Source organism: Cervus canadensis, chromosome 30 (genome assembly GCF_019320065.1).
Source record: "Cervus canadensis isolate Bull #8, Minnesota chromosome 30, ASM1932006v1, whole genome shotgun sequence".
Lineage (NCBI taxonomy): Eukaryota > Metazoa > Chordata > Mammalia > Artiodactyla > Cervidae > Cervus > Cervus canadensis.
The window spans coordinates 31095474-31110595 of NC_057415.1; the positions used below are offsets into that span (position 1 = coordinate 31095474).

Genomic DNA, 15122 nt, shown 5'->3' on the forward strand with positions numbered 1-15122 from the left:
TTGTGGTGATCATTTACAAATGTACAGAAATATCGAACTACCATCTTGTGTAACAGGAACTAATATAGGACTGTAGGTCAGTTATAAAATAGATAAAGAAATAAATAAAAGAGTGGTTCTGAGCTGTGTTGAGTTCACTTACTCAGGCACCTCCACTATGGACAGTTCTGTCTCAGGCAAAGTGAGGGAAGTCTTTGCTGACCAAACACAACCTCCTGGAGCCTGCAAGATGGCTCTCGAGCGATGCCAAGACCTGCTCGGACCACCCGGCGCCAGAGTCCACTAAGTCTGGCTGCGATTCAGCTGTGTTCCCAGCACCTGCTCTCTACACCTGGCAAGAGTCCACGAGAAGAGGGTGGCACAGCCTCTTCTGCTAGTTAAAAATACACACAGCATCCCCAGAAGAATTCTTATAATGAGATTTCTTTCTACCTCCTCTAGAGATGTGCCTCCACTGCATCCTCGTGCTTGGAAATGTCTCCCTAGCATCTCCCCACGTGCAACAAGATACTGGACACCTCCGGGGTGGGGCGTCATGGATGCATCACCTCACGTGGGCGCCAGCATCTCCATCCCAAGGCTCTTCACCCCAACAGTATTGCAGTTTTACTCCTATCTTTCTCTACCAATTTCTAGTAACCATGGACCTGTGATTACCCAGTCCATCATGTAAGGAATCAAAGGAATACTTACCGGAACCTGGGCAGAGTCGAGGAACTGGAGGCCAAAGTAATCTGTTTCCACCAGGTCTAAGTGATACACAATCTGATCAAACAAATCCTGGCCTTTGGCATGTTTCTGGAAGATAAAGGGTAGATGAAATTTTAGGAGGTGACAGTGGATAAGAAACAAGATTTTTTTTAAAAAAAACCAAACAACAAAATCACTTTCCTCTCTTTACCATACACTTATGTGTCAGAGTACACAAATTTGTTTAAATGCAATTTTTTTTTATTATAATACAAACTCATGATTAAATCTAAAGCATACATGATGACAAGAAAATCCCACCAAACTACTACTTTATAGGATGATTAGGGAACCAACACCTTATTATGATAAATGCTTAGTAAATAAATAAAAAAAAAGTCAAGCATTGATCCTGCCTTTAGCTGGAGCACTAGGAAACCAAAGAGTTGCTGTTGTTTAGTCGCTAAGACACGTCCCACTCTTTTGCGACCCCGTGGACTGCAGCCTGCCAGGCTCCCCTCTCCATGGGATTTCCCAGCCAAGAATACTAGAATGGGTTGCCATTTACTTCTCCAGGGGTTCTTCCCAACCCAGGAATCAAACCCTCATCTCCTGCACTGCAGGCAGATTCCTTTCCACTGAGCCACCAGGAAAGACAAACCAAAGAGTAGATGACAGCATATACAAAAATTAACTGAAAATGAATCAAAGACCTAAATGTAAGAGTTAAAACTATAAAACTCAGAATAAAACATACATGCAAATCTTCATGACCCTGGATTAGGCAAAAGTTTCTTAGGTAAGATACCAAAGGCACAAGCAACAAAAGAAAAAACAAACTGGACATCATCAAAATGTAAAACTTTTATGCTTCAAAGAACATCAAGATATCAAGAAAATAAAAAAGACAATCCAGAATGGAAGAAAATTTTACAAAGCATACTTCTGATAAGGGACTTCTCTAGAACACATAAAGAATTATTACAACTCAATAATAAAAAGACAAATTTAAACACAGGTCAAGGATATATAGAGATGAGGGTTTCCTGGGTGGCACAGTGGTAAAGAAGCCGCCTGCAGTGCTGGAGATGGGGGTTCGGCCCCTGGATTGGGAAGATCCCCTGGAGAAGGAAATGGCAACCCACTCCAGTATTCTTGCCTGGAGAATCCCATGGACAGAGGAGCCTGGCAGGCTACAAGGGGGTCTCAAAGAATCAGACCTGACCAAGTGACAGAGCACACAGAGAGAGAGAGGGAGAGAGAGAGAGAGATAGTTCACCTAAGGGAGATGAACAGCCAACAGGCATATCAAAAGATGCTCAACATCATCAGTCATCAGGGAAGTGCAAATCACAACCACAATTAGACACTTTACACCCACTCGGAGGGCTATAACAAAAAAAGACAGATAATCAATGTTGGAAAAATTGGAACCCTCTTATATTGCTGATGGGAATGTCAAATTGTGTAGCTAATTTAGAAAAGAAGCCTGGAAACTTCTTAAACAGTTAAACATAGAGTTACTATTTGACCCAGCAATTCCACTTCTAGGTAAATATCCAAGGAAAAATGAAAACATTATGCTCACACAGAAACTGGTACAAAAATGTTCACAGCAGCATTATTTATAATAGCCCCAAAGTGGAAGCAACCTGAATGTATATCAATTAATGAATGGATAAACAAAATGTAGCATATCCATACAATGAAATATTATTTGGCCATAAAAAGGAATAAAGTTCTGATACACGCTACAACACTGATGGACTCTGAAAACATTATACTAAGTGAAAGAACCTGGTTATAAGTAATTATTGAGATGTCCACATATTATTTGAGATGTCCAGAACATTAAGTCTAGAGACAGAAATTATATTGATAATTAGTAACTGCTTAGGACTGCCAGGTGTATGGGGTGACAGCAAAGATAAACAAGATTTGGGGGGGTTGGTTAATGAAGTGTTCTAAAATTGACCATGGTCATAGACGTGCAACTCTATGAATATACTAAAACCCACTAAATTCATATGTTTCAGATAGGTGAATGTACGGTATGTGAATCTCTATAAATAAACTACTAAAAATAGCAGAGAGCCAGAGTTTTTCTTTAGAGCAGTATTCCAGCAAATAAATGAAGAAAGAATAACAAAACTGTGATAACACAATTTTGTAGCTTCTAATGAATGGCAGGCTCTAAGTATTGGATGCCAGTAGCTACTAACATTGCACAGGAGACAGATAACCAGGTGAAAAACATCCGACCACCCAAGGTATGATCTTGCTCCCCCACACCTCTTTCCACAGGAAAAAAAAAAAAAGAAATCTACCTGGGGAGTGGTTAAACCACTAGATCCAACTGTAGGAAATGCAGAGGAATGTTCTAAACTACAAAGAACCACAATTGGCAAGATCCAGCCTGTGGGAAATTCTAGAAACTCCTCAGGACGAATGACCCAGTTTCCTCAACAAGCAGAACATAGGGGAGAGAAGAGATAGAGAGGACACGTACAGATTGAAAGAGATTTAAAAGATATTTGTAAACAGCCAAGCTTAACTTGCAGTATCCAAGGATGCACACTTGGGTGAGCAAACTTAGAAAGACAGTAGAGAAGTGATTACAATAAAGTCAGGGTAGGTGTTGCTCCTGGGGTGGGGCATGGGGCTGGGAGGAGGCAACAACCGTGGACTTCCGGCTGGCTGGCAGGGTTCCGGCTTTTGATGTGGGTGATGGTACCTGGGTGTCTGTCTACTTTCTAGAAGCTCATTAAACTGTACCTTTGTTTCCTTTGTACGTCTCTATTTGTGTTATATAAATAACAGCGATAACAAAAAGTTTTAAAAAAATAAAATAAAAACTTCATCAATGAATTACAGTCTCCTTCCTTCCCGGAAATACTCCTCTGAAAGCAACAATTCAACACAAGATTCCAGGAGGCTCGACATGCAGTGACATTCTCTGTAAATGAATCTAGTGGAGAAATAGGGCGGGACTGGGGGCGGGCAAAAAGGAGAAACAATCAAAATTCCAATAGCAGAACACAGCACTGGGGCCCACCAGCACGTAAGAATACTATTCGGCTGTTACAAAAGAGAATGATGATGAGACAGAACTATGGAAAATTCTTACGACAAACGTTCACTAAACAGAGCACAAGGGAACAGAAAACTGCGATTCCAGCTACATAAATCTATGTATGTACTGCACATGGACTACTTGATAAAAACAGGAGAGTGGCAAAAATTACAACAGTTGCGATAAGCATGGAGACACGATGGATGGTTTATTTCCCAAGTTTTCCTTAACACTGATCTTTTGGCAGTTGTTAGGCAACAAATACAAAGTTAAAAAAAAAAAATCACAATTCTGGCACTCTTCCTCCTTGCCCATAACAATCCATTCTCTGCAGGTATTTTTTCCAATTACTATCCAGTGCTACCGGCCCCATGCAACACCTATTAGCACGGTGCCAAGGCTTCATTAGCAGGTTTCCTAGCGGGAAAGAACTAGTCAGAGTAAAGCTTTAGCAGCAGGATATGGCAGAAACAACTGGGCTGCGAGTAAGCAAGAGACTTCTAGTCCCAGATGCACCACTAATTGCAACCTTAAAGCAATTCATAATCTCCCCCAATCCATATGGCCACCCTCGACTTCCCCCCATGGCTGCGAATCAGACCTGGCCATGGTCCCCTGAATATACAGGGCAACTAAAACTCAACTGACCCCAAATCCAACCTACTCCCCACCTGGGTCTTTGGGTTCAGGGTTTACCATCCAGGTACATAATTTTAACACTCCCAGGGTCTGAATTCAAAAAAGCACAGTTCTGCAAATGTAAAATGAGGGGGGTTAGCCAAAGTCTTTGTCTAGGTCATTCCAAATTTTATTTTTCTGATGTCTTTCTAAAATGGCTCTTAATTTAGAAGTAGCTCAAGGTGGTGGTTGGGAAAATAACCTTTCTAGGGGTAGTGGGTCCTTCTGCCAATGTAAGATGGGCTCCTCTTACTGGTAGACCCTCACTCAGGCTGGACATGGAGGTGGCAGACAGCAGAGTCTGGAGGGTAATATGTACCATTTTTACTCACCTATAAACATTTCCCCCACTCACCTCCCGAACAAGTACACTCTTTGGTCTCTTCTGCTGGAAGAGGGAATTCCCAGTGGCCCTTACTGGGTCTAAAAAGAGTCTGATGAAATTATGAGGGCTGGAATGAATAGAAAGGTCCTTGAAACAGAGGTCCCAGGGGGCTGAAGACAGGAGGATCAAGACCACAGCACTTGAATCAACTATCGCTCACTCCTCCCAGAGAGGATGGATGGACAAGATGGATGGATGGATGGGGCATGTGTAGGGTCTAGGGCCATGAAATGGATCTTCTGGAGGGGCCATGCTAAAGCACAAAGAACAGACTGATATTTCCCAAGCAGCAGACCTAAAAATGACAATACACTCATTAAAATCTTTTCAAATTAAGTTTTCCATGAACAAGTATCTAGGGAACTGTCCTGTACTTCCAAGGCCATTTACCTAAACACAATTTTGTGGCTATTACATGAAGTGCTATCAAGTGATTACACAAGGAGATCAGTTAATGTGACAAGACTAGAAGCTGATCCTGTTGCCTCATCGTTAACTAAGTCGCCCTCTATGTTATGAATTCATTCACTCACTCATTCAACAAATGTTTATCAACTGCTCATCAAATGCCAGTCACTCTTCCAGGCAATGGGGTACACCAGGGTCACAAAGTCTGGAAGGAGCAGCTACAGGAAACTACAGAAGAACAAATTCTTCTTGGGGAACCAAGTCAGCCTAAAAAGCTTAAGACCCGAGCCCATGGGTCACAGTACTACTTTATCTCCCTGCCTTCCCAAGCTGAATATACTCAGTGTAAAATCTTTCAAAGTCCTGATCACCATCTTGAAATCCAACTATAAGACACGTATGGAGAGTTGCCCCCAAACACAGCAGGATCTAGAGAGCTCTACCCTTGAGTTCTTTCATCCACATCACCTAGTTTTTCTGCCTCCCATCTCAACACATCACTTTTCACAAGGACCAGCAACTAGTGGTTTGGAGAGAGTGTCTCTCTATAGCAGCTCTTTCTGATCTGACAGGAGCTAAAAATAACCATGCACATTAAAACTATGTAAAATAAGGGTACCGGCTTGCCAGCTAAAGACAGGGTCAGGCAGGCAGCCAGCAGGGAAAGGTATGGACATTGTGATACCTTTGCTGGCCAGTCAGAGGTTCCGATTTAGTCTATCTGCTGGTTCCCAGCCAAGGTCCCGATAAGGAAGACTGCTGGACAGCTGATGTCTTAACTGTCCCGCAGATAAATGAACCAGCCTGACCCTCTCAGATAAGATGCAACGGGCAACGTCTCACTGCAGCCTGACCCACGTGCAATGTAATAAGCCAACAGTGGTCCTGGAAGAACAAAGACAGAAGGCCAGCCATCCAACTCTCATTAGTCTCCACAGCATCCAATGCTGTGCATCCCAGGTAGGCTTGAAAGGAGGAAATAAGCTGTGTGTGAGACTGCCAGTCAAGCGTGTACATCCTAGGTGGTGGAAAGCATGCCATCTGGGCAGAGAAAGGATTTCAGGGGCCTTGGAGGCACACAAGGCTCTCTCCCCTCCATCCACTGGCTCCACATTCATCAGAGGGCAAGTCCCTCTGCACCCATCTTCGGAAGGCTCTCTCTTTCCTCTCCATTACAGCTCAGGCCACATCACCCCATCTGTGGGCCACAGCAAGAGTTCCTTGAGTGGTCCAAGGTTATCACTCCAGTTATCAATTATTGACCTTATGTTTTATAATATATGGAAACTTGATAAGCACAGAGGGACAGAGGGCGGAGGTGGAGGAGAGGGTGGGAGTAGGGGTAGAGTCTTTCTTTAGCTCTAAGTATTAAGGTGACCATCTGATGGTGGCCTCAAACTGGTTATAAACACACACCGTTGTCCCAAGGTGGAGCCACACCCTGGGACTCTTAGAGGCCAAAATGTTGGGTTGGAAAACCAGCTCGATTTCTTTTCTAGAAATATGACTTGACTTTAGGCAACTCCCATGCCGAGTCCCAGCTTCTCCATCTGAAAAATGGGTGCTCTCCTCTACCCTATCCACCCTGCTAAGTCACTGCATTAATAAAAAAGAAAGCAAACAAGCATCCGCTGTCAACTGCAGTGTCCTATACACACAAAGGAATTAACTATCACTTTCATCCAAACCTTATTTCTCTCACATGTCCACAGGAATAACACAATGTGTTTTTTTTTGCCAAATGCTGAACAAGTACCGACAAAGGTCCATCTAAACAAAGCTATGGTTTTTCCAGTAGTCATGTATGGATGTGAGAGTTGGACTATAAAGAAAACCAAGCGCCAAAGAATGCATGCTTTTGAACTGTGGTGTTGGAGAAAACTCTTGAGAGTCCCTTGGACTGCAGGGAGATCAAACCAGTCAATCCTAAAGGAAATCAGTCCTGAATATTCACTGGAAGGACTGATGCTGAAGCTGAAACTCCAATACTCTGGCCACCTGATGCAAAGAATTGACTCATTGAAAACGACCCTGATGCTGGGAAAGATTAAAAGCAGGAGGAGAAGGGGACGACAGAGGATGAGATGGTTGGATGGCATCAACAACTCGATGCACATGAGTTTAAGCAAGCTCCGGGAGTTGATGATAGGCAAGGAAGCCTGACGTGCTGTAGTCCATGGGATCGCAGAGTCGGACACGACTGAGTGACTGAACTGAACAAATACATGATCTAGTAATCCCATTGAAAGGAAAAGAGGCTAGCCTGGCTTTGGGATTTTGAGTAGACCCATGTTAGTTCTTAGAGATCAACTCCTTCCTTTAACCACCCCTTGTTTAAACAGCTCTCAGGACTCGAACTGTTCTCACCAGTCGTCTTCCTGGCCATTGGTTCCCAGAAGGTACCTGCCTCAAGGCATCTTTCAACTGCCTTTAGGAAGTGCTAATTTCATGGTTAGTTACTACTTCCTACCCTTACCCCCAGACTTGATAACTTGCTACTTTTCTCTGAACCTGCATGTGTACACAGAGGGGCCAGGGGTCTATGGTCCCACTGCCATCACTACTAAGTCATCACAAAGAAATATACACTGTTAAAAAAAAAGAAAGAAAGAAATATACACTGTTCACACCAGGATGTCATAAACACAAATATCTGAAATTACCTAATAAAGTTACCTTGAAATTTCATCCTAAGTGAGAAACAGCAGCTCAGCCATCAGCAAGATCTGGTGACTCAAAACTGAAATCTACTGATGCAAAGACAATGCAGAGGATCCCTAATCTGCTGGACTGAAGGCCAGGTTGTCGAGCTTATAAATTCCACCTGCCAGTTGAAGAAGGCTTCCATGTTTACCAAGGTTCCATGACCCCAGTTTACAAAGAAAGAGCCTGAGCCTCAGAGAGATCAACATGACCAAATTCCTACTGCTCACAAGTGGCAGGCCAAGAATCAGAACCCAGCCTTCTGGATTCCTAGGACAGAGTTCCTTCCATCTCATCCCACTACTTCTCCAGTCAGTTCATTCACCTCTTTGGCTCCAAACACATGCAACGTGTCCAGCCAGCAAAGAAGAAATATTTCTTAAGCCCAATTCAACACACGGCTGCAGAAAGCATGCTTCGTGCACGGTCTTGGCTACAGCTGGGAGACAGGGCCACAAGATCAAACACCAGCAGGCCTCCTGGTGGGAGGTGGGGGGCAATTCCCATTCTGTTTGGAGGCAGGGAAGTTGGGGCAGAATGGAAAGTAGTTGATTCACTCACACACTAACCCAGAAGCCAAGGTACTGTCTGTGGGGGACACCAAGAGTCTGGGCAGCTCCTGGAAATTCAATTTTGGTAAAACAGAGTATGTGTTACTAATTTCCTGACCTGCCTGGCTAACCACCTCTTAGAAATCGGAGGAAGCAACCACTGCCCTTAATTTTGGTCAACAAGGAAGTAAGAACAGTCTTAGAAGAAAGTGTTTTGGTGTGCAAGTCAGTGAAAGGAAGCAGTGTGGATGGAGTTCTCTTCCAACCAGGGGTGCAGGGCTCTCCACGTGGGACACGAGGCCTGGGCGGGTAAATCATTGGCTTAACAGTTCCTGCACAGAGCACCGCCACAATAGCTTCCAGAGATGGAGCGATCAATTTAAAACACTGAGACTGTGCTCCCTTATTACCTGTCGATCAGCTGGTTCCAGGCTGATAAACCATCTTTGGGCAGACAGTCAAAGCTCTCATTTGTTTCTGCTGTGAGAATTAAATGGCCCCAACAGCCATGATCCTACGAACCTTCTTGCAATCAGTGTGGAACACCTAACACCTTCTGATGACCTCAGTTTCTGCCTCCCTATCACTGCTTCTAAGCATGCCTACAACATGTGACTCAGTGGTCAGCTGAAGAGAGACCTTCACCTTTACTCCTCAAAGCACTGAATAAAGCCTGGACACTAAAATTACTTGATCCTGGCAGCCCTAAAAATTGGTTTCACCTGACACTTCAAATATTACACCTCCCCCTCTCAGTAAAACACCCTAAAACAACACAGGTTGAATACTCTTTAATTTGGGGGTAACTACTATCAGGCCTCTTGAGTAACTACTATCAGGCCTACCATCAGGCCTCTTGAGAGTCTCTTGGACTGCAAGGAGATCCAACCAGTCCATCCTAAAGGAAATTACTCCTGAATGTTCATTGGAAGGACTGATGTTGAAGCTGAAACTCCGATACTTTGGCCATCTGATGCAAAGAGCTGACTCATCTGAAAAGACCCTGATGCTGGGAAAGATTGAAGACGAGAGGAGAGGGGGACGACAGAGGATGTGATGGTTGGATGGCATCACCGACTCAATGGACATGAGTTTGAGTAAACTCCGGGAGTTGGTGATGGACAGGGAGGCCTGGCATGATGCAGTCCATGGGGTCACAAAGAGTCAGACACGACTGAGCGACTGAACTGAACTATCAGGCCCAGGCTTCCCTGTTGGCTCAGTGGTAAAGAATCCATTTGCCAATACAGGAGACAGGGTTCAATCCCTGGGTCAGGAAGATCCCCTGGAGGAGCACATGGCAACCCACTCCAGTATTCTTGCCTGGAGAATCCCACAGACAGAGGAGCCTGGTGGGCTACTGTCCGTGGGGTCACAAAGAGTCAGACATGACTTAGCAACTGAGCACACACTTAATATGTGATCCTCAACTGACAGGGACAAAAATATCAGACAACCTCCTAACACCAAGGTCCACTGGACAAATTACTCTTAGAATTCTGGATTGGGAGACTCTCCTCACCTTTATTATTAAGCAAGGTGAATCATGAACCAGTCACAGTGCTCTTGGCCCAACTGAGTCCACACAAAGCTCTAGAGAATTGGATCGGGGGCAGGAGACTGCCCTGAATGACCTCTAAGGCAGGTCAGCTTAGTGCCCTCCACCTTACATTGAAAGAGAAGCAAGTACATGGGGGACTTGAAAGGTCCCAGGTGGCAAGTACCAATCGTGCTAATTTTCACATTGATCTTTTTAAACTGGTGGAACTTACAAACAGGGCTGTCAAGTTTTTCTCCTTTTCCCTTGCATCTGGAAGAGCCTGGTGCTGCTACAACCAAATAGAATATGCTATTAGTGATATTTTGTCATTTCCAAGGTGCGTAACAGTTCTCTAGGGACACTTGTTCTGTGGGAAAAGCCAACTACCATGTGAAAAATCCAACTACCCTAAGACTAGCACGCTGAAGAGGCCGTGAACAGATGTTCCTATCAACTGTCCCAGCTGAGTCCAGCCTCCAGCCATCCCTGCCAAGGTGCCAGACATGTGAGCGCAGCCACCGCGAACCGCCCACACTAGTCAATCTTGCAACTAAGTCCTCCTGGGTGACCTGGTCCATGACACGAGGAGCAAAAGAAAATCTCAGCCTGGCCCCACTTCAATGGGTTCTTGACCAACAGAATCCATGAACTATGATAAACGGGGATGCTTTAAACCACTGAGCACTGGGGAATTTGTTATGTAATTAGATAATCAGAAAGAAAACCATGCAAATACACAGATATAACATGTGTGCGTGGCATGTGTGTGTACATAAAAGATTTAGCATGCAAAAAATTTTTCCATAACTTTAAAAACTGTTTCTTAGGAATCCTTACTGTGATGTTAACTCAGGTACCATCTGCTTGGAGACAAGGAATTAGAATAAATATATTGAGTCTAAAAAAAAAAGGGGGGGGTAAACAAACTGAAAAACTACTCTTTGAAGGTCACTAACTGTTTAGGAAAAAGATATTAAAATCAAGGGCTGGAATGATTGAAGCTGCCTTCACCAACACTGTATTAAGAACTCAATAAATTGCACTGTAGATGGGGGAGAGGACTGTTAGGGATTCAAAGAGACTTAAAAGACATTATTTACCAAATGCAATGTGTTGTCTGTACTTGGCTCCTGATTCAAACATGCCAACCACCAACCACAAAAAGGTTTTTGAGATGCTGGAGGAAAAGTAAACAAGGACTCGGTATCAGACAACATTGAAGAATCATTGTTCCTTTTGTTGAGTGTGGTAACAGATGGTAGACATGTAGAAAGAGAGAGAGACACCCATTTAGGTATTAACAGGCTAAATGATACAAAGTTGTCTCAGAGTTGCTTGAAAATACTCCAGAGAAATAATAAAATATGGGTGCTATATACAAGATAGTTTCATCATACTATTGTCTCAACTTGTATATTTGAAATTTTCCATAATAAAAACTTAATGAAAACTTCACAAACTGCAAAGAAGTAGAGGGTTGGAAGGTGTCTGGCCACGTGACCAGGGTCCCACACAGGCCCTACTAGGCATCCAAGTTACCAAGTAAGACGCAGAGATGGCTCAGAAATCAACACATTCAAGTTCCTCATTTTACAGATGGGGAAAAACGAGGCCAGACATAGGTCATGTTGCCAGGCAGCCAGTGCAAAGCCAAGAATAGAACACTAGCCTTCTGACCCTGAGACCAATACAATTTTCTTCCTCAGAACTATCTTGAGACAAATGCATTATGTTACCTGAATAGGAAACAAAAAAAAAACCAGCCTAGCATTTCTGCTATGGAAAGGTTAGAGATCAAATAGGCAATACCAAAAATTTCAGTGTTAAAAGCTTCTTGGCTATAAAAAGTGACTGGTTTGGGCAAATATTTTTGGCTTTTTAAAATGGTGAATCAGTAAAGGGGTGGGGGGGGGGGTGGGGAGAAGAAAGAAACCACAGGAGAAAGGAAAAGAAAATGAAACAAATTTGTGCCTGGCCAAACAGTAACATGCAATTAAAATGATGGATGCCTTTGTGCCAGAGGTTGAGTCTGAAACAAGCTGCTGGAAGAAGGGCAGCCCTGAAAATAAATTGCCAAATCACTTTTTGCAGCCAGATTGCAGATTCCCCATCCATGTGATTCTAAAAGCAAATAACTCCACATAAATAAATATGCAATGAATTCCCAGGAAACCCAGCCAAGAAACATGAACAGAAAGAACTAATTTTGGGTGGACGACTGCCCCCACCGATCCTGCAACTTAGGAACGCAACTAAATTTGCAGAGTGAGGCAGGTCGGTGCTACCTCGCATCATTCCCTCAATTACTGGGTCCTGTAACGACTGCCCCCCTTCTCTCCTTGGAGCCCTTTACAGGGCTGAAAGTTCTGGGTGTCGCAACACACCCCATGATGCAGTGGCTGACAGCATAGACTCTGGGATCAGTGTGGCAGGGATCTGAGTCCCAGCCCTGGTCCTCAGCTTAGGCTGAGACCAGTGTCAGAAATGTCTTACCTGGTAGGAATGTTTGAGGATGGCAAGAAACGAAATGATGAATTTAACTGGGCTTGGCCCCAGGGTTCACCCATAGGGCAGGTCCGTGGAGGCAGACTTCATTCTAGGTGGCCTGTCAACTTGTGGAAGATGAGCTTTACAAGGTGGAGTGACTGGGGAGTATCAGAAGATGAACTATGTCCCCCCCAGATTCATATGTTGAAGCCTTAACCCTCCAATGCTTCCCAACGTGGCTGTAACTGGAGAAGAGGTAATTAAGTTAAAATGAGTTCATTAGCACGTACCCTATCCTATCTGACTGTCCTTATAAACAGGGGTCACACACACAGACATCGAGGCTGCATATAGAAATACCACCGGAAGACAGGAGGAGATGGGGCAGCAAGAGGGCGGCCGTCCACAAGGCAAGGAGAGAGGCCTGACTGCCGGCACCTTGATTCTTGATTCTAGAGACTTCCAGCCTCTAGAACCATGAAAAGATGAATTTCTATTGTTCAAGCCACCGAGACCATGGTACTTTGTTTACGGCAGCCCAAGCCGAGCAATACAGGGAGATTCAAGTTAGGACCAATTTTCAATCTGGCTCAAGCAAACTCCAGATGGTGGTGAGGAGCAGGGAAGCCTGGCGTGCTGCAGTCAATGAGTTCACAAAGAGTGGGACGCAACTCAGCGACCACCACTTTAGCACTTTCAGTGATCACACCAACCGAGGCACAGAATTCCAGGCCTTAATTTACTCAGCTCGGTGCACTCGGAAGATTTTCAAAACAGGTTAATGAGTGGAAAAGCACATAAAACTTTTAACCTTGTCTCTGGTGAGCGAGACTGTTAGGGTCATAAAACTACAACTGAGGCACCATCATCCATGTCCCTGATGGAGGGGTATAAAATAAAGCTGTCTTGTTACAGGTGGCCTTTGATTTTTCATTCTTCTCTCTCTCTTTTTCCTTTGATGAGTCAGTAGTCTTAAAAAAAAAGTCTCCTGGAAGAAGAAGGCAGAGAATGACACATTCAGAAGAAGAAAAGGAGGGCGTGATGCCTACGGGCACTCCCTGGGTCTGGATTTGCAGGAATGGCATTGTCAAGATTATTATGAGGTGAGTGGTCTGTGTTTAGTGTGAGCCGTGGTGGGAAGATTCTTGGCTGCAAGTTCACCACACAGAAAGCGAGCCTCTCCTTACCCATGAACCAGGAAAAATGTCCCAATCACAGATGCATTTTTAAAAGCAGTAAATAATGAATATCAAACATGGTAAAAAAAAAAAAGTATGAACTATTAAAAAAGTATGTAGTATTATGGAATGTTACTTTAAAGTAGAAGACACAAATAGGAAATTATCTACAGAACACACAAATACAGAGGTATTCCCTGGTGGCTCAGTGGTAAAGAAGCCGCCTGCAATGTAAGAGACTCGGGTTCGATCCCTGGGTCACGCAGATCCCCTGGAAAAGAGGATGGCAATCCAATCCAGAATTCTTGCCTGGAGAATCCCAAGGACAGAGGAGCCTGATGGGCTACAGTCCATGGGGTCACAAAGAATCTGACATGACTTAGTGACTAAACACACACACACACACAAATACAGCAACTCCTCATCATCTCTCACTGCTATGGACTGGTCATAGCTAACCCCAACATCTCCCAGTTCAACCAGAACTAATCACCTAGGATGACTTCACACGCAAGAGAAGACCTCAGTGACCGAGGACTTCAAATCTGTGTCAAAAGATTTTTCTCCAAGACTGTCTCTAAACCAGGCATTAAACCTCAACCCTTATACCTTCTCAGGGACCTAGGGAGTTACGATAGGGGCAGGAGGAAAATCTGTACAGGGTTATGCAGGTGCCAGCCAGGCCAGCAGGTTCCTGCTGGACAGTGCTCACAAGTGAACTGGGGGCACTCACCACACAGATCTAGTCAACTGCTGCTCTATGAGAAGTCAGACCGTGCTATCAGACTTTCCAGTTGCGCAAGAAAGCTACAAAATCGAAATTCCTTTATGTGAAATGTGGAAATTTTTTAAAGCCTTGTACAGACCTTTAGTCTACTTTTTAATTGGAGCATGACACACGCAGACAAAACTACACAGGTCACATGTGTACCATGCTAGGAATGATCGGAAGTGACCATGACTAGGCAGCCACCGCCCAGGTCAAAAGACAGAACCGTTCCCAGCTCCTGGAAGTCCTGAGCTTGTCTTCCAATCCCCCTCTCTCCCTCCCTCCCACAGGGGCTGCAGGCTGGCTGCGCCCATCTTGCAGCTCTAGACGCAAACGGAAGTGCAGGGTCTGTATTCCTCTACAGCCACGTGGGGCCCGTGCCCCTCCAATCCACGATCCTGATGGCTGAGCAAAGGCACACCGGTGGGCCTTACAGCCCTAAGTGGAAGAGAAATGAGGCCCAAGTGAACGCGCCTTTGTGGATTCACTCACGGCTGAGAAGGACTCGCCAAGGGAGGAGCCCCAGATAAGAAGCCCCAAGTGTGGGTGGAGTGGGAAGGTCAAAGTCACAAAGGGGAGGGTCTGTTCCCCCGAGCAAATGGACAGGGGACAAAAGGACAGGGGAGGTGGCAGGTGCCAGGGGAAGGAAGCCAAAGTTCA

The 15122-nt window shown here is 44.6% G+C and overlaps 1 protein-coding gene across 8 annotated transcripts in view; it reads right to left on the reverse strand.

The window, feature by feature from the left end:
* EPB41L4B (erythrocyte membrane protein band 4.1 like 4B) overlaps positions 1–15122 on the reverse strand; it is a 138452-nt gene that overhangs the window by 102716 nt on the left and 20614 nt on the right. For all 8 annotated transcript variants that reach the window (XM_043453493.1, XM_043453495.1, XM_043453497.1 and 5 more), the window contains exon 2: positions 694–798. In XM_043453493.1, the coding sequence (XP_043309428.1) occupies positions 694–798 (105 nt within the window). The remainder of the gene's footprint in view (positions 1–693; positions 799–15122) is intronic.